Source organism: Lissotriton helveticus, chromosome 2_2, assembly GCF_964261635.1.
Source record: "Lissotriton helveticus chromosome 2_2, aLisHel1.1, whole genome shotgun sequence".
NCBI lineage: Eukaryota > Metazoa > Chordata > Amphibia > Caudata > Salamandridae > Lissotriton > Lissotriton helveticus.
Window position 1 is genome coordinate 143,858,964 of NC_136060.1, and position 23,261 is coordinate 143,882,224.

A 23,261-nucleotide genomic window follows, 5' to 3' on the forward strand; every position below is an offset into this window, starting at 1 on the left:
TGTCCTGGTGGTTGTTTGTGTGTTCTCCAGATGGGTTGAGGCATACCCTACACGTAGGTGCGACACCCTCACAGTGGCTAAGTTACTGCTTCGAGAACTCATCCCTCGCTTCGGGGTGCCGGCCTTTTTGGAATCAGATAGGGGAACACATTTTAACAGCGAGCTTGTGAAGATGATCTGTGTAGCACTAAATATTGACCAAAAGCTACATTGCAGTTACCGACCAGAAGCCTCAGGAATTGTGGAACAAATCAATGGCACAATCAAGGCCAGAATAGCGAAAGTGTGCTCCTCAACGACCCTGAGTTGGCCTGATGCCCTGCCATTAGTTCTCATGAGCCTTCGTAGTACCCCAGACAGAAGAACAGGGTTGTCACCACATGAGGTGTTAATGGGGAGAGCAATGAGGCTGCCATCTATTCCAGCTACTGCACTGTTAAATATCACAGATGATATGATCCTGGACTATTGTAAGGGGCTGTCTGACGCCATGCGTTCTGTGTCCCTTCAGGTGCAGGCTGCAGAGGTTCCAGCGTGCCAGGGCCCGTGCCATGACCTGAACCCTGGGGACTGGGTCCTGGTAAGAAAACACGTGAGAAGAAGCTGTTTGGATATTCGTTGGCGTGGACCCTTCCAGGTCATCCTGATCACAAACACGGCTGTAAAGGTGGGAGGCCTGCCCAATTGGATACACGCGTCACATACGAAAAGGGTTCCAGCACCTCTGGAAACAGCTCCTCTCTCGGATAGACGTCCAGATGAGGACCGAGAAGCCATAGAGGGGGCTAGCCAAGCTGTAGAGGTGCCAGCGGAAGCAGGGAACGAGTCTGACCAAGCTGAGGACGGTCAGTACAACAGCGAAACAGAAGACGCTACAGAAGGAGAAAGTAGCTGGGAGTACGAGTCTGACCCTGACAGGTCTGGAAGAGAGCGAGAACAGACCAGAAGAAGAAGGAGTAGAAGGGCACGTGGAGAAGCTAATTGGCCGCAAAGAAGGAGCTCTAGCCTGAGGTCAACTCCAGAAGCAACCCTTCCTCCGATATCAGAAGACTCAGATCCAGAAGAAGGTGCTCAGGGCGCTGAAGCACCAGACCGAAGAAGGTCAAGAAGAGTGCGAGTGCCTAACAGAAGATACTCCACACCTGAGTGGACATATCTGGCGTCAAATGTCTGTGAAACCGGAGACAGGGAGGATCCGAGCGGTGGTGGTGTCCAGTTCTGAGCCCATTATCACCGTGGAAATACGACTGTTGGTACCCGGTGTCGAACAAGAAGGGTCACTAACATTCGTGCTCCCCAGACCTCCCCGCCTCAGCAAGTTAAAACATATGTTTCTTACAGAATTGCAATTCCCCGACTTTGGTACAACGATAACAGCACATGAAGAGCACAATCTTCGTTTGGAAATACTGAACTATGCTATTGAAGCTGCAACCACAAATCTGATAGTAGACTGTTAAAGGACTTTGTAGATAAAGCAAGCAGAAAAAGAAGATTACCTAGCGCCCAGGAAGCAGAGAATTTTAGGGAATTCCCCTTGAGTGGATGGAGAAGGGCTAGGGTTGTCTTTTTGAACTGTTAAAGGACTTTTGCGAAGAAGGCTGTCAGCCTCCAGTTGAGTGGATTCTAAAGACAAAAGGATTGAAAAGAGACTGTAAAGGAACGAGAGGAAAAGAACTTTTTGCAAAGATAAAGAGAGAGCTAGATTGTCTGACGAAATGGAGGCCGGCACCCCGAACCGCAGAGCTAAATGTATAATAGGTACACTAATAGTAGGAGTGATAATATTAATAGCTTTAGTGGTAACAATCTCTTATGTAAAGGGACATGAGGAAGAGGTAAAGGTAACTGATGTGAGTTCTGCAGAAACGCTTACACCCACAGTTGCTGGTGAGAAAAGGGAAAACACTCAAGAGAAAGCGTTATTGGCTGCAGAAGCCCGCAGGTTACATGTAGACGAGTCCCAAGGAGACTTTAGGTCAAATGCTTATGCTAAACTCTTGTATGAATACGTGGATGCCATGGAGGTTAAGGATTGCTACGTCTGCATGCAGTTGCCTGCGTCTGTAGATGAAGGAATTCGCTATCATCACCTCCCGCTGACATATGGCATTACATGTAGCTTATTGCTTAGTATATTTTATGAGAGAGATAGTTTTGTGACTGTGAACATGCTTTTAATTTAGAGTACTACACTAAGGATTTCCTGAAGGGAATGCAAGTGATTCCAAATGTGTATTTTGTCTGTGGAAGAAATGCTTACGTGAGACTACCTGATAACTGGTATGGATCATGTTACTTGGCAATTGTCTTCCCCAAAATATATCATGCACAAGACTTAGTGATCATTGAGGGTCAGACATCATCGAGGGGAAGGAGAGATGTAGGTGATGCCGAAATGGTTGGAGATGTCTTTGGAGCTATGTTCCCTCTTTTGGGAATAATCCTTAATGATGTTAAAATTAGACGACTGGCAACAGTTGTCGACAGGTTGTCTGCCAGCACTGCTCAGTCCTTAATGCTGGTGGAAGGAGAGATGCAATCGATAAGGGCTATGGTTCTTCAAAATCGTCTTGCATTAGATGTCCTACTAGCAAAAGAGGGCGGAGTCTGTAAGGCTTTGAAGGTCCAGGAATGTTGCACTTACATTCCAGACAATTCGAAGCCCCTTGAGAAAGTTATTAAGAACATAACTAGTATTCACAAGGAGATCGAAGACTTGAGTAGAGAAAATGTTTGGGAAAAGGTGGGCCACGGAATGAGTACAGTTGGAGGGTGGTTTTCCGCCTTAGGCAAAAGCTTTGTATGGTATATCCTGAAGCCTATCATCATAATATTGATCTGTGGGATAATATTGTGGGGATTGGTGAGGGTATTCAAATGGTACAGAGCAAGAAGGTCAGAAAGGGCCCAAAGAGAACAGCTGCAGAGATTGGCTGCCATACAAGATAATCAGTACAGGAGCCTGAGAGCTCTGGAAGCGCAGAGAATGCCAGCAATAACTGCAGTTTAAATGTTAGTGATGACCCCGAGAGGTCATCAAAGGGGGGAACTGAGAGAGCGCAAACTGATTTAAATGTATGAGTACATCACACTTACCTGTAGTAAGCACAAATCGTGAAGAGAAATGCCATGAGTGCTAATAGTATCTGCAAATATATCAAAAATGTATAGCTAATGTAGAGATTTAAGTAGAAGTGGAACTAATACAGAAATGTGTGACATTATATGACTTTATTAGATGTGATTATTTTTTTGAATCTATGTCGTGAAGCTGCTAAAACATAAGATGGTATGTGGTTAAAAGCAGAACGTGATAGGCCTCAGGGCCAGAGCTGGAGGGAAAGGGAAGATGGTTCTTTTCACGACACAGATTATATTAAGGTTTTTGGTCATTGCATTAATGGGCCATGATTTATAGAAATGTTTACTAAATAATAGAATAAGAGTATTAACATGCTTTAATTAAATGAAGAAGTTGAATGCTATAATCATAATGAGAAATATTGTAGGCCTGAAATGTTTTAGCATTGATTTATACGTACATGTCTGGGCTGAGAAATGTTGCAAGCCTTTTTAGAAGTCTATGAGAGTTGGGTTCTTGGCGGCAGATATTTGTCTGCAACAGGAAAGGGGGGATCCAATTATAAATGAATGAATAGAGGTCTGTTCAGTGGACGGCCCAGACATGGAGGAGGGTTCTGGAATGTTTAAGGGGTATCAGCGGGCCGGAGAAGAGTCTGAGAAGCAAGGTCAACTCTAACGTCTGAGGCCCAATACAAAGCATCATGGAAAAAGCCTGAAGTTGCACCACGTGAGAGGCGTTTCGCAAGGGGCGTCTCAATTGTTGTTGACTGTTTTGTATTAGGGACAGCACCCCTGGGTGGAGTTAGAGCAGAGACCTGAGGACCCTTTAGAGAGCGGATGGGTAGGCAGAGAGGGGTCATGACTGGAGAACTTTAGGTTTTCACCAAGAGACTTAGAGTGGGTGACTTCCCTTGGGGGTCATTCACTGCTGACACCTTTGTTAGGTTGGGATTTGGTTAAGTAGGGATACCATCTAGAACAGGGTAGGGACGCCTAACCTGTGTTTGTTTTCCTCCAACCTAAATGAAGGAGAGATATGCGTCTATGCTGATAGCTTTATTGTTCTTAGAACTTGTGTTAGTGATTTCTGTTGCTCGTCTGAGGGCTTTTCGAGAACACATGTATGTAATTGGACCTGTGTATCTCGTGAATCTCATTCTGAGATGTCTGTATTTGCAGCTTATCATTTCTTTACAATAAACCTTTGAAACTAGAAGTTGTCCGTGATCTTTGGGAGTAGAGTCCTTTATTGGGTGAACTAACTTGCAGATGGGTGTACTGTTTTCCTCCTAGACAGGCAACAAAGGTTCAGTCGACCAGATCGAGGTTTGGATCAATAGAGATAAGGTATCGATCAAAATCTCGCCCTTTCAACAGTAAGTGATATGGACATAATTTATTGTGTCTAAATTCGAATCCTTCCTCTGCCACAGCTGCCAGTGTGGCAAGCAGCTGAGGATTCCAATGTTAAATTTAGGTTACTTTAAACCTAGAAGTTTGTATGTTAGAATGTTGTACGCAGAAATAACGTATGACACAACTACCATGTCCTAAAAATTGCTAACACAAGTATTTTACCACTGAGTGTAGATTTTCTGTCATTAATTCCAATGGGTGATACTTTTCTAGACAATATGTTGGACACAATATTATTTTCAGACGAGAATCTGGCAACGATAGTACAGTACCAGGTAAAGGATGGAATTACCGTTGTTTAAGATCCACAGAGGTGGGGCAAACGCTTGTAGGGTAATGATGTCAGTGTCAGTGTGGCCGATATTAGAGACAAACACGTTTCCCAAACAGAATATGGCCAAAATAAAAATATTATTTTAATGCAAATGTACATATTGTACCATATAGGTACTGGTTTTCAATGCGAAACATTGTTCAGATTTCTCTCTTGTAAGGTGATCAACTTCTAGCACAGTCATGCGGGGGAAAGATAAGCAGATTCGTTTATTACCTTACACACGGATCACCTAATCCAAATATTTGATTCAAAGATCTGTATTTCCATTATGTGTTACCATTCCTTTGTTTCTTCAAATGTTTTAAGCAGAAATTAAAAAATAAATCAAATACTGTCCTCAAAACTATAAAAAATATCGATTCCTAGAGACTGGATCCTAAACCTTGCAAAAACGTTTCACTTATAAGTGTCTTATTCATTGTCTCATTAAACAGTAGAACCACAGTTTGAATCTGAAAGCCTTGCAGATTGTATATTATCATGTATATCCGTACGCACAGTGTTGAATAACTACATAAATGCCAGCGGTCTTTCTAACGAGTGTTCCCTTCATATCACGTGGATCACTCCGAAGTCCGGCCTTTTTGTTTCCCGCCAAAACCTGTATGAATGCATTGTCTGCTAGGCAACACCAAACTGTCTATTTGGGGATACACCAGAGGCCCCTACGTTTTGGCTTCTCAAGTTATGGGATCCGTCCAATCCATGGACCCCTCCTCACATTGTCCCGCCTCGCCCACCCTGTGCCCCTCGGGCAGTGGTTCCTGTGCTGCTTCCGCCAGTCCTCTCACTTTATCTCACACTCTCCTCACAGCTTCTTTCCGCTCCATTTGCGCCTCATCTGCCTTGGCTTTCCACAGAAAAACTGAAAGTAGGGTGACCAACCGTCCGTAAATTTCACGGACAGTCCGTAATTTCGGCCGTCTGTCCGTGAAGGATTCTTTAACGGACGCCATTTGTCCGTAATTTTAACCAGTCGCACCACCCTAAAGCCGGCACAGCTTCCATTCACCTCCCTTCTTGACTCCAATGCTGTTGAGGTCGGGTGTAACAGACTCTGATGCAGTACCAAAGCTCAGATACCCAGCAGCATAGGAGAGGCACAACGGGATGGCAACCCTCACACCTCCAGCCTTTGATGAGCTGTTAAGAGGTGCTTGAAGGTGACTGAGAGGGAGGGGCTGCAGCTTCAGGAGCAGAGGCATCTAATCAGATGCAAACAGCCCTGAATGCGTCTCTGCCTCACACATTCCCTTGTTGCCCAGGGCCCCAAACATCCCAGAACCGGCCTGCAGGGCGCGCACCGCGGCTGCGGGAGCCCTGCTTGTAGGACGCCTGAACGCTTCCTGTAAACACGGGCACAGCTTCTTTCCACCGGAGCGCGGGGTGGGCTCCCGTCCGCTTCCGGTTTTGGAGGCAGTACTTCCGGGTCGCCCGCTGCGGCCCTTCCAGGCACTGCAGGCTGGGGATAAATCAACCGAGGGGTAGGCTCCCTCGAGTTGAAGAATAAACGGGGCCAAACGAGGGGTAGGCTCCCTCTGTAATTTAAATATAAAGCGGGCTGGCCACCCGCTAGCTAAATTATGCCACGAGCGGCACAAATACGAGGTGGGCACTCGCTTGGGGGCACAAAGGGGGATCCCCACGCTGGGGAATCCCTCGAGGAATGGAGGATCACCGCTCCGGGCGCTAGGGGGGCAAATACAGCGCTCCCAGGCGCTGTAGGGCTTCAGCAAGTAAAAGAAAAGCGCTTCTCCTGCGCTAGTGCCCCCAAAGTCCTGCACAAAGTCCTTCGGGAGGTGGGGGGGGGCAAGGCTGGGCCCAGAGCCAGCTCACAGGGTCCTCCTAGGCAGGGAAGTAAATCCCCAGTGGCGGTCCTCCTGGTGCCCAGCAGCAGCCCCCCTCAGGAAAAGGGTCCAGGAAGAGAACATTTTGTAAGGGGACACAGCCCCTTTTTATACACCAAATCCCTTTGTCTCAGGGTGCAGGGTGGGGGAAAAACCAGTCGCAGCTGGTTTTGGAGCACTTTGTTTTCCTCAGCCACCCTTTCCATTCACTAGGCAGGCTAGGGTCATTAGACGCACCACAGGGGCGGAGCCAGCATTGTGTGGGGAAAGCCAAGCCCTATTCAGGTCCCAGGTGTACTCCTCCCTCACATCACTCATGCAAATCTCAACACTCACCACCGGGGCAGACCCATCATGACTCATGGAGCCAGGCTCTCCAGCCAGCCCCAGCCAATCCCAAGCCAGACACACATTTACACAAACATGCCAACTTCTAGAAGTGGCACTTCCACACTAGACACAATCATGCCGCACACATCATTGCGCAGCATTTAAGCACACGAATCCGCACATACCAAACTCGAGCCTGCACACCTCACGCATCAGGAACTACCAGGGACACAGACATTCCCCATGCATTCCTACGGGAGGGCAGGCCAATGTCACACACGCACTCAGAGTGCACACGCACTTTGCACTGGGACACAGTGAAAGTGCGCAGAAGCTAAAAACCACTATCACCAGGTCACCATGAAAAGCAAAAAGTTTAGGGGTGAACCTGCCAGAAGGGCCAAGTCCAACACGGCCCTGATTACACCGAGGCAGCACGTGGTTCTCTTCAAAGAGCTTAATTACTGTCACTAAATTGTAAACAAACCTCAGTTCTTCAAATGTAATAAATGTAATAAAATAAAGAAATGGCACAATCGCATCCACACTGATTAACAAACTATGGAGGACAATCAGTTAAATCAGTTCTCTTGGAGTATCTCCTTTAAGTACTGTACATCACAGTGGGGGATGGCAAAAATAACATTTTGGAAAGAGAGCCTGTCTTCTCGTTGTCTTGTCCAGGAAGGAGTGAGGAGCCCTACCCCACCATGAAAGAGACCAAGATGATACTAGAATACTGAATGCCCACCCCTGTTCCAACCCTGGTAGATCCTGTTCCCCCTCCTGTGATGGCTCCTGCCCCCCCAGTGATGGCTCCTGTATCCCCATGTGGTGGCTTCTGTCCCGCCTGTGGTGGATCCTGTCTCCGCCCTGGGTGACTTCTGTCCCAGTCCCGGAATGGCTTCTGCAGCGAGGGTGAAGTTTTTGATGGGCATCTTCTCAAAAAGGCTCAGCTCAAAATTAATATGAAAAGGTGGGCGGGTGAGTAAGTGAAGGAATGGGTGGATGGATGGATGAATTAATGAAAGGGTGAATGGATGAATGAAAGATTGAACAGATGGAGAATGAGAGAGGATGGATGGATGGATGGATGGATTGATGAGTGAGTGGAAGGATGGAAGAGAGAAAAGGTAAATAGCTGGATGTATGGGTGGAAGGGTAGCTGGGTGGGTAAAAGGGTGGATTGATGAGTGAAAGGATGGATGAGTGAAAAGGTGGATGATGAGTGAGTGAGTAGGTGGATGGATGAGTGAAATTATGGATGGATTGATGAATTGATAAGTGCAAGGGTGAATGGATGGATGTATGAGTGAAAGGGTGGATTTAAGGATGGATGAGTGAGTGAAAGGGAGGGTAGATGGACAAAAGGATGAATAGATGAGTGAAGGAGTGAAAGGATAAATGGATGAGGGAAAGGATGGATGAGTGATAGGGTCAATGGATGGATTCATGAGAGGATGAGTAGATGGATGGGTGGATGGATGTATGGAAGGAAGGATTGCTAAGTGAAAGGGTCGATGGAGAGAGAAAGGTAGGATGGATGGATGACTGAAATGGTGGATGGGTGGGAGAAAGAGTGACTGGGTGGATAGATGAGTAAGTGAAAGGATGGCTGGATGGGTGAAAGGGTAAATGGCTTGATGGATGAGTGAATGGATGGATGGGTAGAAGAGTGGATGGATGAGTGTACCGATGGATAGGGTGAAAGGGTGGATGGATGGATGGACAAAGGATGGATGAGTGAAAGGATGAATGAAGGGATGGATGAGTGAAATGATAGATGGAAGGATACATGATGGATAGGTTTGCAAATGATTGAATATGTTTGATATGGCTGCGCTTACTTATATACAATTGCGCGACCTCTGATGTGTCTGTAAAACTTATCCAAATATCCTGAAGTTTTGTCGTGAATTTTGACCTCCTGTCCTGAATTTGTTTCCTGAATTTTGACCCTTTTCCCTGAATTTTTACACACACCGTCCTGAATTTGCACCAATGCCAGTTGGTCACCCTAGCTGAAAGCCCAATAGGGCCACAGAAAACTAATTATTCTTTTTTAACAATTCTGCGGAAGTCTGCTCAACCAAAATAGATAAAGGGCCAAGATAGTCTACAGCCAAGAAATGAAGGTCTTTAAAAGATGATTAACGATTCTCCACCGATGTTCACAAGTAGAAAGCTCAAGCGAGGAACATCAATGTTTAAGTTTTTTTTTTTTAATTCCTCTGATGCAATATATTCATTGTTTCCGTGCTTACTATTTAGTGGGGCGAGTAATGAACCAATATTTTTATGACTGCTTAAATAGTGTTGCACGGATACACACTGCATTGAGTACTTGTGAGAAGATGACCGTCTCCTCTCAGCTTCAATACTATTGAAAAGTGAAGAGAACAGATTAGCTCTTTCAACCTTTCAAGGAACGCTAAGCGCCTCATGTAATGGCAGACAGATGTTCTTGCTGTCTCACCACAGCCCAAGACCTGTACCATGGTGGCTCTTGCTCATAGTGGAATTTCAAGAATACGTCTTCCCTGTGGAGCTCAAAGACCAAATAATTGTAATATTGTGTCATATATAAGACTTTTATTGAAAGTGTTTTCATTTAATATCTTAATGAACACCAACTAAAATGTAAAGCAGTTCCACTCCTTCAGAATGTTAGGATGAAAGGCTGAGTCACTTTGTTTCTTAGCAGTAAACATCTGCATATGCATTTTTTTTAATGTTTTTTTTCACTATGAGGTGGGCCTACAGTGGATGCCTCAACAGACAGAAAAGGCTTTGCTTGGCGGTGGCAGATCAATCAATAAGAGGCTGTAACCATATTGGCAATGTATCCCTATAGAAACTCTCTCTTTAATATGAGGTGTCAAGTAAAAGTACTGTCAACGAACAACAAAAACAATTAAAGGGGTGATAGATGTCTTCTTTTTATTATGTATCATGAAATATTATACCAAGAATGTCATATCATGTATAAAGTGACTTATTTATTTCATTTATCTTTGTCTGTTAGGTCAGTGTGAGCCAATCACTCTGGAACTGTGCATGAACCTGCCTTACAACTTCACAAACTTTCCAAACTACCTGGGTCACAGGACACAAAAGGAAGCCTCTATTAGCTGGGAGTCCTCCCTGTTTCTTGCCTTGGTACAGACAAACTGTTACAAATACCTTATGTTTTTTGCGTGCACCATCTTAGTACCAAAGTGTGAACCTCTGACCACTCAACGGATACCCCCTTGCAGGTACCACAGCTTGTTTCTTTTTCTATTTTTCATTGCTTTGAACTGTGCCACTGTTTTGCAGATGATTATTTGCAGGATCAACTTCCCACGTGTGAAAAGAGGAAATAAGGGGGAGAGAGACGGGAAGACACACCTGGTGCTACCATTGTACAGGCACCAGTTACACAATATATCAGGACTTACCACAGTCTGCCTCAATGGGCATCATCCACTTTAACTATTTATGTGTAGCAACACATTTGGAAAAAGACAGGCCAGTGTAATGTATCACTTCATACTTTATGTATTTGTGAAAAGGGAACATAATTTTAGAAAATTCCTGCCCCCACAAAGATGACAATGCTGTTAATGGACTAAGAGGCAAGTCAGGGGACATTTGTATCCTATATGTGGTGAGAGTTCTATTATATATAGAGCAAATGTTTAGCATATTAAATCAAACAAGAGTTTTTTGTACAGCAGACATGCTGAGCTTGCATGTTTGAAGTTGTTCTCGTATGTGTCAATGAAGAAAATGGCTTCTCAGTGAATTAAAATATTTGCCCAGGATCACAAAATTTTAATCCAGTTTATGGGTCAAGAGCATTACAATTAGGTCAAGTATATTATTTAAGTCACTAGACCTGCAGGTCTAGTGACATTGTTATGATTTTTTGAGACCTGATAAGCAAAACCCCCTATAGGTTTTGCAGCTCTTCCTCAACTTTCTGTCAGAAGTTGAATGCCACTAGTCTATGTTGCAGGGCAGTTGGTTGGACTGTGGGATCTATATGCAGCTGCACCTGTTTCCTGGGCAGGCACCCAAGGCCTTTGAACAAACTCTGAAATTCTTCTAGAAGTCCTTGAAACACTGTGGTATGCATTTGAAATGGGAACTGGACAAGTTGTTGTTTCTCTTCCATCTAGCAACACAACAGCATTCCTTGGCCCCCTTAGGTCACATGTGCTTTGGCTCATTTGAAGGTGCCTTTGTGGTCAATATCAGCAATAAACATTCAGACCAATCGCAGGATGGTGCATGTCCATAGGCACATAACTTTATCTTGGTGGACTGCAGCACTGACTGCTTCTCTAGCTCGTCAAACAACTGCTCGGCCATCACATTGATAATTGCGGTCACGAGCATTTTCCCAATCAACACTTGGCACCTCTGGGCTAAACGTGATTTCTTGGGGCTTTGATCTATGGCATGTATACTATATATGGTCTCCTCCCCATCATCATCGCCCATGTCTTCTTCTCCCAATTGCCCACATGGCCTGTTTGAGGGAGGTTGCGGGGTCCGAGACAACCTGCAGATCTTTGCAACACACAGCGTCCCAGAAGCAGGGTATTCTTCTTGATGGGGAAACAATCATTTGCAATGCTGGCAGAGGGGTGGCTAGCCTTTCTGTACCCCTCACTCTTTTTCTCCGAGGCCACCTTTCATGATTTGGTTTGCCGGCTCCCTCTTGATGGGCTTAATCAACACTGATTCCATATGGAAGGCTTTAGCTTTCAAGAGTTCTTTGGATCGCTCAAGTTTAAGGATGTCTTGTAATGGTTTCCCTGGTTCATGTAATATCTTCTCCCTCAGATTCGCTGAAGCACATGCTTGCATGATTGGTCTTAGATCTCCTTGTTTTTGTCTTACAGTACAGGTGCTGGAAAGCTCTTTGAACCATGCGTAGAAGTCATCAATAGATTATTCTGGGTTTTGTAAACTTGGCTGTCATAATCCAGGATGGCCATAGGCTTGAAGGGGGAACTAAGCGCAACTGCATAGGTGGTGTAGGTCTGAGGAGGACCCATCTCCAGAAGATTCTGAGACAACTTATAAATATCTGTCCCTGCTAGTTGAAGGAGCAGTAGGCGTCTGCGGTTTCTTCTACCTTTGTCGCAGGCGAAATACATGTCCAGGCACAGTTTCCACTTCTGAACCTGCACTGAAGGTGGGCCTGCTATGGCAAATGATCGCCGGTATGATAGCAATTTCAACAGTACTTTCCTTGGCAACAGGGCAATGGGAAAAACTTGAGTGTCTTGGCCATCTGTAGTGCTATGTTCTGATGGATATACTTTGACACCAAAGTAAAAGATAGGTTGTGCATGCCACCTCAGTGGTTGAGCTCCCAGTGCTGTGGTGGGTGGCCTCCAAACAGTACTCAGAAGTTTCACCATTCACCTGGGGTGTCATGCTTCTCAAGAGCAGAGGTCTCAGCCCTGCCCATTTGCGTCTCTGCAGTGCCAATACAACTGACTCCACCCAACCACGCAATGAGGTTGGGTTTGACCATGTGTCGTCATCAGTGGCGACTGGCAACTACTAGAAGTAGGGGGGGGCAGGGAAATTGCATTAAAAAAAAGGAAATTACTTACCAAGCAGTATCCATCCCCCTCACTCTGATCCTCCTTCTTCTGTGTGAGGTCAGGTCCTCAGCCAACTCTCTTAACCAATCCTGGCTCTGCTCTCATGCTTTTAACCAGCATGAGAGAAGCGTTAGGATTGGAGGGAACAGTCTCTGTCGGCGATTCTGAGGGCACTGGAGGTCTGGATTTGCTCTCTTCCCAGTTGATTTAGGACAGCTGGGTTTAGAGGTTTAAAGTGCGCATGTCTGTCTGGCTGTCACAAGATGGCTGGTCAAAGGGACATGTGCACTTTAAACAGTGCACATGCAGACCTTTGCCCACCACTCCTTCATGCTCCCACTTAGCAGCCCCCACCCCGTCCTGACACTCGGTTCGGGAAAGGGTGACAAAAAATAAAATGGTAATGAATTAAATTTATTACCATTTTATTTTCCGTTTCTGGGGGCGTTTTAGTGGGGCGGCGCTCCACTGTAATGGAGGAGCCGCTCCTGGTTCCTCATCACTGGAATGTAGTGTCATGCTCCAACTGTGGCAGCAAGTGGTCTCCACAAAGCTTTGCCGCTCACCCGAGTGTTTTGTTTTTCACAGGCAGAGGCCTTACGCTGCCCATTTGCACCTCTGCGGTGCCAGCACGTCCAGCTCCACCTGACTAGGTAGAAGCGCCTTCAAGATGTCGCAATGTAGAAGTTGTGTTTGACCAAGTGTCCTTGTCACCAAAATGTAGCGTTATTCTTTTAGCTACAGGCCCGGCACACGAATAATGGTAGCACACAATATAGTGGTGGTCGATTCTCTTCTCTAAAGATCACTCCCCACGTGACTTTCTCTATTTATTCTTAAAGACTAATTATTGTACATATATATTAGGAGGAAGGACTTTTCATTTTTTGTAAATCAAAGATATGACCAAACCAAAGAGGTTTTCTGCTTGATTTCATGTCTAAGTCCAGTTGTCTAGTATATCCTTTGAAAATAAACGTGTAAACTTGTGAAGGAGCATGTAACCCCGTTCAAAGTGCAATAACCACAGCCCACTGGTATAGTGGACCCGTGCCTGTGAGCTCTGCCTCCGCCTTTGAGGTTTAAAGCACGACCCTATTCAGTCTCACTGACGGATTGTACAGAGTAAAGCAGACAGGCCATTGCTCCTCAGTCGTTTCTTCCCACATATTCCACTTTAAAGTCAGCTAATGCAATCTTCTGTGTGATAAACTTGCGAAGCACACTTTGCAAGGCTAGGCTGAGATTTCACATCTTAGACGCGTGTCTCATTTAAAATATGACCAGCAGATGGAGTCTGGATTTATTAGTGACACGAGGCACCCAATATCAATTTTCTTTAGAAGGTGCAGATAATAAGTCATTTGAATTCAGAATTGCAGACAGAACATCTCCTGTCACTCTGCTTTTACAGCCACTTATAATATCAATTCTTGGTTCCCATTACCAATCTCAAACAATAACTTCAGTGATATAAAAGCACATTAGAAAATGCAGGCCAAGTCATAATGTCACCGGCGGGCCCAACTCCTGTAAACTACCAAGGTGGGCTAGTGGGAGCTTCGTTATAGGGACAAGGGTTCTAGCCACATCCATTTCCTTCCTGCACAGTGTACAGAGCGCCGACAGGAGAAAGCGTCGAAACCTGTATCCAAATCGGGAATTTACAGCGAGGAGCTCAACTGAACCGCAGTCAGCATAAGGAGGCTGGCGGCAACATTTACATTCCTTTTAAAGAGAGACATCTCATGATGCAATATTAAAAAAAAATCCACATAGGTACATATAAGAGGCATATTTGTAGAGCACAGGTTCACTCAGAGGCGCTATTGACAGATAACAGATGTTTCTTGCTATGTTCATGATTCAAGAGCTACATGGTATGTGATTTGTATATGATGTTATATTATTTGTAAAGCACATGGCTACCTCAGCGACGAGGCGTCCCAGCGCTACTTTCATTAAAAAAAAACACAACTGTGAAAGAGAGACAATGAGAAATGGAGGAGGGTGATAAAAGCACTCAATTCTGTAGAAGTTGTAGAGTAGCTTTAATGTACAACCATCAACCAGCCAAAGTAACAGTAACTGAATTCTCAGCAATTGGAATGTCATCATTCTAATAATGATGTAATCAGCAAGAAGTCTCTTAAAGATACAGCAAACATAACAGAGGCCCAGCAGAAAATTTAGATGGTAAACAACCAGGACTTCAGCAATTTCCTAAAGGACAAGTGGTTCTGGATTTGCCTAAAAAAAGGAAGAGGGGGGGCATTCCAGAGGCAAGGGCTTTAGCGCAAAAGGACGCCCACCCGTTCTTGTTTTTCTAACACGTGGCACAGAGGCTAAATTATGATCAGCAGAGTGCAAGTACCGTGGAGGGAGGTATGGAGCCAGCCGATTGGATAAGATGGGGGCACCCAGAGAAAATCTTGGGCATGCACAGAGCCTTAAACTGAATACACTTAGCCATCCAGACCCTTTCTCACTGGCAAGCCTGGTGCCTAGTATGTTTTCTGCCTTCCCAGGGAGGGCAGGGGGTTAGATAAGGGGCTATTACCCTGATCTGTCCTCGGGGGGGGGCAGAAAGATTTTTGGGGGGGTGGGGGCATTAGCATGCCCATGCTCGGCAGCCCCCAACCCTACGTATAAAAAAACAAAATCCCTGGTGCCTAGTGGGCTTTCTGCCCCCCCCCCCCCCGGGAGAGGCAGATAAAGCGCTATTGCCCCATCTATCTCCGGGGGTGGGGTGACAGAAAGACTGTCACAATTTTTTGAGGGGGGTCTGGGCATTGGCACGCCCATACTTGGCAGCACCCACTCCTACATATAAAAAAACAAAGTACCTGGAGTCTAGTGGGCTTTCCGCCTGGGGGGCAAATAAGGGACCTCCCGGGGGTGGCAGAAAGACTCCTGCAGATTTTTGGGGGAGTGGGGGCATCTGCATGCCCATTTTGGGCAGCCTCCACCCCTATGTATAAAAAAACCCAATTCCTGGTACCTAGTGGGCTTTCTGCACCGTCCCCCCCCCTTTCCATCCCCCCCCCCAGGGGCTCTTGCCTCCATCTGCCTCCTCGGGTGGTGAAAGACTGTGGAATTTTGACTTTGACTCTGACTTTGACCTTTTGGGCAGCCCCCACCCTTATATACATTAAAAGGGGCAGATCAAAGACTATTGCCCCCATCTGCCTCTGAGAAGAGGCAGAATAGCTGTGCTATTTTTTTTCGGGGGTGCAGGCATTTGCTTGCCCATTTTGGGCAGCCTCCACCCCTATGTATAAAAAAAACCAATTCCTGGTACCTAGTGGGCTTTCTGCACCGTCCCCCCCCCCTTTCCACCCCCCCCCCCCCCAGGGGCTCTTGCCTCCATCTGCCTCCTCGGGTGGTGAAAGACTGTGGAATTTTGACTTTGACTCTGACTTTGACCTTTTGGGCAGCCCCCACCCTTATATACATTAAAAGGGGCAGATCAAAGACTATTGCCCCCATCTGCCTCTGAGAAGAGGCAGAATAGCTGTGCTATTTTTTTTCGGGGGTGCAGGCATTTGCTTGCCCATTTTGGGCAGCCCCCACTCCTACATATATAAAAGAAATCCCTGGTGCCTAGTTGGATTTCAGCCCCCCCAAGGGCAGATCAGGGACTATTGCCACCATCTGCCTTCTGGGGGGGCTGAAAGACTGTGGAATGATTTGGGGGTGGGCGCATTGGCATGCCCATTTTGGGCAACTCCCACCCCTATATAAATAAAAACAAAAACATTGCTAGTGCCCAGTGTGATTTCTGCCCTCCCGGGGGTGGATTGATGGCTATTGCCCCCATCTGCCTCTGGGGGTGCAGAAAGACTGGGGAATTTTGTGGGGGTGGGGTCATCGTCATGCCGATCTCAGGCAGCCCCCACCCCTAAAGGTGCTCTAAAAATAAATCCATGGTGCCTAGTGCGCTTGATTAGGGGCTATTGCCCCTATCTGCCCCCCAGGGAGGGCAGAAAGACTGAATATGCAACAAACAAATTGGGGGGGAGCAAAGGCCCTTGCCCAAGCGGCCGCTCTTTCCTCCCTGGTGGCCAGTGGTTGGATCCGTGCTGAGGGATAGCCCTCATGAGGTGATCCCCACGCAGGGATCCATTAGGGAGTGGTACCATTGGAAAGGGGAGATTATTTTGTTTCCAATAATATCTCTCATGTCTTTCTATGTGCTCAGGGGGCTGAGATAGCCCCATGAGCAAGTAGAAAGTGAAACTGAAATGCCTAACGGCTCATTTCAGTTTCGGTTTCACTGAAATGACATCAGTGCGACGTGCATACAGATCGTCATTTCAATGAAACAAAGTGAACAGCCTCATGAGCTGGGGAAGCTCATCCCCAGCTCTCAAAGCTGTTTAGAGGGAAAGGAAATCCCTCTCTTGCTCGCACTAGAGGGATTTCCTGGGCCATGTCGTCGGACGAGTGGGCGTGGGAGCCTTCCGACGCACATGAGCACTTTTGCGTCGGACGGCTCCGGCCCGGCCGATGCATGCAAAGAGTTAACGATTACCCAGTTACACGTTCATTGTCCGTGGGAGGGGGATGGGTAGTTTTATCACTGACGTTGTGGGTCCTGGGGGGAGTGCAGCAGGTGGAGATGGATAACGATCAACAGAGGTGTGAGAGAGGCATGCAAATGACATGTTACACTTAGTTTGAATGTCAAACGTTTGGGCACATGCACAAAGCATTACAGAGTGATTTTCTTCCTTAAACGGCATCACATCACAATTGCCTGTCTACAGGAAACGCACCAAGATGACACAGGCTGCCAAGGTGGCAAAGAAGTGGCGGGGTCACGCGTTTCACTCATTCTATTCTACATATGCCAGGGGTACACTACTGTGGGAGGCCCCTAGGACGCCATTCACTGTTACATCTATAGAGACTGATGTCCATGGTCGATATGTGTTTCTGCAAGACACTCTAGATGGCCGTGCCATAGTGAAAAAATACGCTCCAAACTTTCCAATCTGTGCAAGACATAATAGCTCTAGAACTGGATGCACTACTAGTGTGGATGGGGGACTTCAATTGCGTGCTGACCCTGACCTGGACAGTTACCTACATAGATGGGGTACGAAACCACAGATGACATACAAATTTGGGAAGTGATGACGGAGTTAGGCCTTCGGGATGTGTATCAAGAGAGGCACCCAACCCAAAAATTCTTTACATGCTGTTTGCCCACGCATAACACGCATACCAGGTTCCTGTCAGATCACGCCCCGGTGAGGTCTGCGGTGCATTGGAACGCTCCCATGCTGGGGCCCCCGGAGGAGGAGATTGCCATGCGATATACTGGATGACCACGTGCTGAGTATATGACACTCCATTGGGAGGGGATTTTCAGCGAAGCACAGAGTGGAAAGCAATGAAGAAGGTGTTGCGAGGAGTTGGTATGGGATTAACATGTGGAGTCTGCCGCCAATTGCAGCAGTAGTTGAGAGAGGGGGAGGGCGCCCTAGAGAAGTTTCAGTCAGGGGATTGCACTTACCCATTTGCAGGCAAATTTGCACAGATTTGTGACTTATGGGATAGGCTGGATAAATATATGCTCCATTGATACTGCCAGCAGCTTCACGTGGAGAGGGATACATCTGGGCATCTTTTGACCTGGATTTTACAGAGGGAAGCAGATTTCCCCACTGACGACCGTCTTGCATGACCCGGCAGGGAGCAGGGCACACACTAGAGCTGGAGTTTAGAGGTATTCAAGCAGTACCTACTGAAGGTGTACGAGGCTGACCCAGCATTCCGGGCGGATCACTATGCACCGTTCCTGTAGGGATTGGTGCTTATGTGCCTCCCACTGCTGAGGCTGAAGGACCTGAATGCACAGCTGTCAGTCAAGGAAGTCTGAGAAGCGTTGCGGGAGTTGCCCAGTGCTAAAGCACCTGGAGCTAATGAGTTCCTTCTGAATTTTGTCAGGCATACTCAGAACAATTGGCGCAGACCCTATTTCAAGTTTGCAGGGAGGCGTATGTGAAGGGAATTTTACTCCCAACTACACAGGAAGGGGAGATATGTATGCTTTTAAAGCCGGGAGGCGACAGTCTGGACCTAGTGGCATATTGCCTGCTTCCCATGATCGACTCAGACGTACAAATACTATGCGAGGTGCTAGTGAATTGCTTGGCACCACACATGGCCCATTTGATCCTTGAGGACCAATGCGGGTTTATACCCGGTTGTAACACTGGTATGAAGATAAGGCGGTTAAGTCATATCCTGTCTGAGGTACACCATAGGGATGATGAGCAGGCCCTGGTGTCCATAGACCTCGAAAAAACCATTGATACTGTAGATTGGGAATATCTGCAGGAAGTATTGAAGGTGATGGGATGTGGACCGCGGTTTCGCTGCTGGGTCAAGTTACTATACACCGAGCCATGTGCTCGAGTTTCTGTGGCCAGAGCTGTTCTGAAATGTGGACGTTGGAGTGTGGCACATGAGAGAGCTGTATTTAAACCAAAGAGAGGGGCTCAATGTAACCCAAAGGGAAATAGAGCTCCAATATACCGTTAAGTTAAAAAAGGTTTTTTTCCCCTTTTGGGAGATCAAGTGATCTCAAATTCAGACAGTCACCTCATTCAGTCAATTACTCTCACTCAATTCAAAACTATCATCTTATTGTTTGGGAAATACTCAACAAAAGAAAAAACCTAATTTGTAAAAATATACACTTTTATTTTCAATAAAAATACATGAATCCATATACAATATCATTAAAACCTGACACAAAACATTTAAAATCACCTAAAGTGGAGTGGGAGAAATATAGGACAAGACAATGCACTTTGTCGTTGGTATTTGTTAATTTGGACACTCTGTTGACAACCTAGGGGAGAAGTATTTTCCTTATACCCAATTCTTAGTTGACAACTCCAAATTTAACCCTTGTATAATGCGTCGACACGTTTCGGAAGCTTGTGGTGATTATAGCCTCCTTCCTCAGGACAGTGTGTATAACTTTCTCCACAGTCAGTATTTCACCTATGCAAATGCATCTGGGTGGTTAAGATTGATCCGGACTTCGTCCTATTTGGGGTCGTTTTTTTGATAAATTCAGATCTCCCGCGTCCCTGTTAAAATTCAACGATTGGTTTATGGCGGGATGTTTTGCTTGGAACGGGATGTATTTCAATACTGGATTTCAGTGTCCTCGTTCTGCTCCTTAAGGCTCTTGTCTTATATTTTAACCTTGGTCATCCCATATGTTCTATGTCTGCCGATATGTTTTCTCCTCCCTGTACTGTTAGAGGAGACCTTTGTTATGTAGTAATCTCGTTGCACCCGGGTATCTAACGCTCGTGGCTTGTTTGATTGCCAGGCAGATATTCCCGGCGTGCTTCTCGTGCGTCTAAACGATCGCCATTAAAGTTTATAATAAGATGATAGTTTTGAATTGAGTGAGAGTAATTGACTGAATGAGGTGACTGTCTGAATTTGAGATCACTTGATCTCCCAAAAGGGGAAAAAAACTTTTTTAACTTAACATGAGAGAGCTGTCCATGTCGCCGCTACTCTTTGCCATAGCAATTGAACCTAGGCGGTCTGGGCTCGGAGAGGCCTGGGCCGGAGGGGCACCAGACGGGGTGGATGCTGCACGTGGTGTCATTGTATGCAGATGATGCGCTTTTCTATATTGCCTCGCCTCTAGAGGCTGTACCTAGGCTACTGCAGCTCTTGGAGGACTTTGGCGACTGTTCTGGGCTGCACCCTAGCAGGTTCAAGTCCTTGCTCTTCCCGCTGGCTGACTTAACAACTATTGGATTATGCTAGGAAATGTGGCATTTTAGATATCTGTGTATACAGGTGGCACTTGAAGATTCTTATTTCCTACAGCTTAATGTGGTCAGAGTGGTCAAAGCTCTGGAGTGGTCAGTGCTCTTATGGAACATCCTGCCACCCCACATTGCCTATACATTCTCCAAAAATGTGTTGTGCCCTAATTCAGCGTGAGTGTTCCGGCAATTGAACTCTGTTCTGGTGTAAATAAATTGGGCTGGTCGTCGGAAAAGTCGGCTTGGAGCATGTTAAGACTGGGGCTTGAGAAGGGGGCTAGAAGTCCCCAGGGTGGACCTATATTACTATGCAGCACGCCTGCAGCATGCTGCCCGGTGGCTGGATGATGGCGACAACTGGGAGAAAAGGCTCCTGAGGGAGCGAGTCCAGTCAGGCAGGCTCCCAGCGGCATTGATGGTGGGAACAGGAACCCCAGGTGACCAGCCCTACTGCAAGAATCTGGCAGATATTTGTGGAGTACATCCTGAAGCGGGCGCCATTTAATGGGGAACTTACTGTATGGATTCTCGCCCCAGTGAGCACAATGATGGACAATATATTGTTCCGGGTGTGGAGGGAGGGCAGCTGAGAAGTCATGCTAGACTTGTACCCGGGCAAATCCTTCATTACCTATGAGCAGACCTGTACAGATTTTAAGCTGGTTCGGGCCACTATCTACATTATGCTGGACTTTTGGACTTGATTAAGGTAACGTGACCCACATACCCTGCCATTCCGCAGATGACACATATGCTAGACATACTGCACACTTGTGGAGCTCGGTGTAGACTCATCTCTCTTCCCTATGATGCCATGAGTCGGCTCAACGGGTTACTCATCCATGGCTCGGGCAGCCTGGGACGCGGACATGCCAGAGCCTTTGGATGACCAGATGTGGAGAGTAGATTGTTCACTTACACATACGGTATCCTGGTATGCACTATAACAACTTACACCACACGAACATGGCACCAGTAAGATTGCACCCTATTGACATGGACTGCATAGAAGATGTCCTCGGTGCGGCAGAATGGCGGCAGACTTCTTGCATTTAGCCTGGGGGTGTCCTGGGGTACACCAATTCTGGGCTAGGTTGGTGGAGTTGGGGTGGGAGGGAACAGGACTATGAGTGGAGATGACGCCACAGCACTGCATACTGGAACACATTAGGAAACACAAAAAGCATAAAATAAAATATAAACTCCTGCAATTACTCCTAGTGTTGGCAAAACGTAGGGTCGCAGTAACATGGATGTGGTAGCGTACCCCAGAAGTGGATGTGTGGGTCAGAGATGTACGTGAGTGGTCCCTGGCAGAGGAAGCGCACATGACAGCCAGTCGTAGGGATGCTAAACTGAAGGAAGATCTCAGGACTTTATGTAATGTGTTCTTGAATCCTGACACGCATGCAATTGGGAAGAGTGTGTCGGATGGGAGCAAGAGCACGGCTGAGGGGATATTGGACTGATAAGCCCATTAACATGCTGACAGATTTTTCGACAAGTGCTATCTGCAGTGCCAAAATTGTGATGGTCTTATTGGTACATATGAGCTCCACCACATGTTTCATCTGTCAGCTCTGATCATCACCTGCTGTGTTTTTGTTCCAAAAGATAAATGAAGGTTATAAAAAAAGTCTTCAACATTAGGTTGGCGACCTCTTCCATTTCTTTAATAATAATTTGCTGACAGGATAGCCAATTTTTCTCAGAGGATATGTCTCTTTACAATAGGAATACTTGCAGCCATGCGATTTATGGTCATCACTGAACTAGTTGAGCTACCTTCTCTTTTACCCTTTACCTTCACTTCTACCAACCTTTCTTCATGCTTCTCCGATGTGTTCTCCCCCTCTCTTTCTCTCTCATGCCTGACTTCAATTTACCTCACTGTGATGTGTTCAACTTTAGCTTCCTCTTCCAGCAGTCCTCATCCTATCAGTTTTACATCCTTCTTCTCTTTCCTAGTCTTCTATCTTGTCCTAACAGAATTTTGACAGTAATCTGATGTTTGATACCCTAATAAGCAAAAAGATGAGTTTGTATATAAATGTTGTTGCTTATTCGCAGGGCCTTCTAGGGCATGCTAGCACTTAAACATGGTGTATGTGCAACTTGTGACACCTTTTAGTAAATTAGCACTCCACACTAAAGTGAAAATAAAATAGAACATATTCTACCAAACATATCTGATCATTGTAAAAGAAAAAATTACAATTTATGGCAGTACCAATCATATTGCGAAATGTGCCAAGAGTGCACTAAGAAGGCCAGCTTTCTTATAATTAGTCTGAGGAGGAGAATTCCATATTTATTTTAATGTATTTATTTAAGAGTTTTCTAGAGCGCTGGCTAGAGTTGACGGTATCAGAGCACCTTACATCAGTAAATCTTCCCATCACAAAAGAAAAAAAACAAGTATAAACAGGGCAACTGAGATCAGATCAAGCCTGTGATTGGGCATGTGGAAAGAGGAATACCAGGGAAGTGGTATAGGTAGAGTGGGGGAAGAGAACCTGTTGTGTTGGTGGTAGAGGACCCTCTAATTGAGATGCTGGTTGAGGAGGAAATCCTTTAGTTGTTTATTAAAGCTACGGAAGGAGGGGTTCGTCCTGATCTGGACTGGTACGGAGTCACATATTTTTGGAGGGTTGCTTGAGAAAGAGCGTGCCAGTGTTTGTTGTTTGCCAGCTTTGCGTGGAATGAGGAGTAAGGTGTTTGAGTTTCTAAGGGTAGGTTGAATTGCCTTCTTGAGCTTTGAGTTCAGGTAGGAAGGTCTTCCAGTGTAAAGGGCTTTGTGAGTAAGACAGCCGGCTTCGAAGCAGCA

At 46.1% G+C, this 23,261-nt stretch overlaps 1 protein-coding gene across 3 annotated transcripts in view; it reads left to right on the forward strand.

Annotated features, from left to right (window-relative positions):
- CORIN (corin, serine peptidase) overlaps positions 1 to 23,261 on the forward strand; it is a 1,859,037-nt gene that overhangs the window by 1,425,189 nt on the left and 410,587 nt on the right. For all 3 annotated transcript variants that reach the window (XM_078678226.1, XM_078678228.1, XM_078678227.1), the window contains exon 11: positions 10,043 to 10,274. In XM_078678226.1, the coding sequence (XP_078534352.1) occupies positions 10,043 to 10,274 (232 nt within the window). The remainder of the gene's footprint in view (positions 1 to 10,042; positions 10,275 to 23,261) is intronic.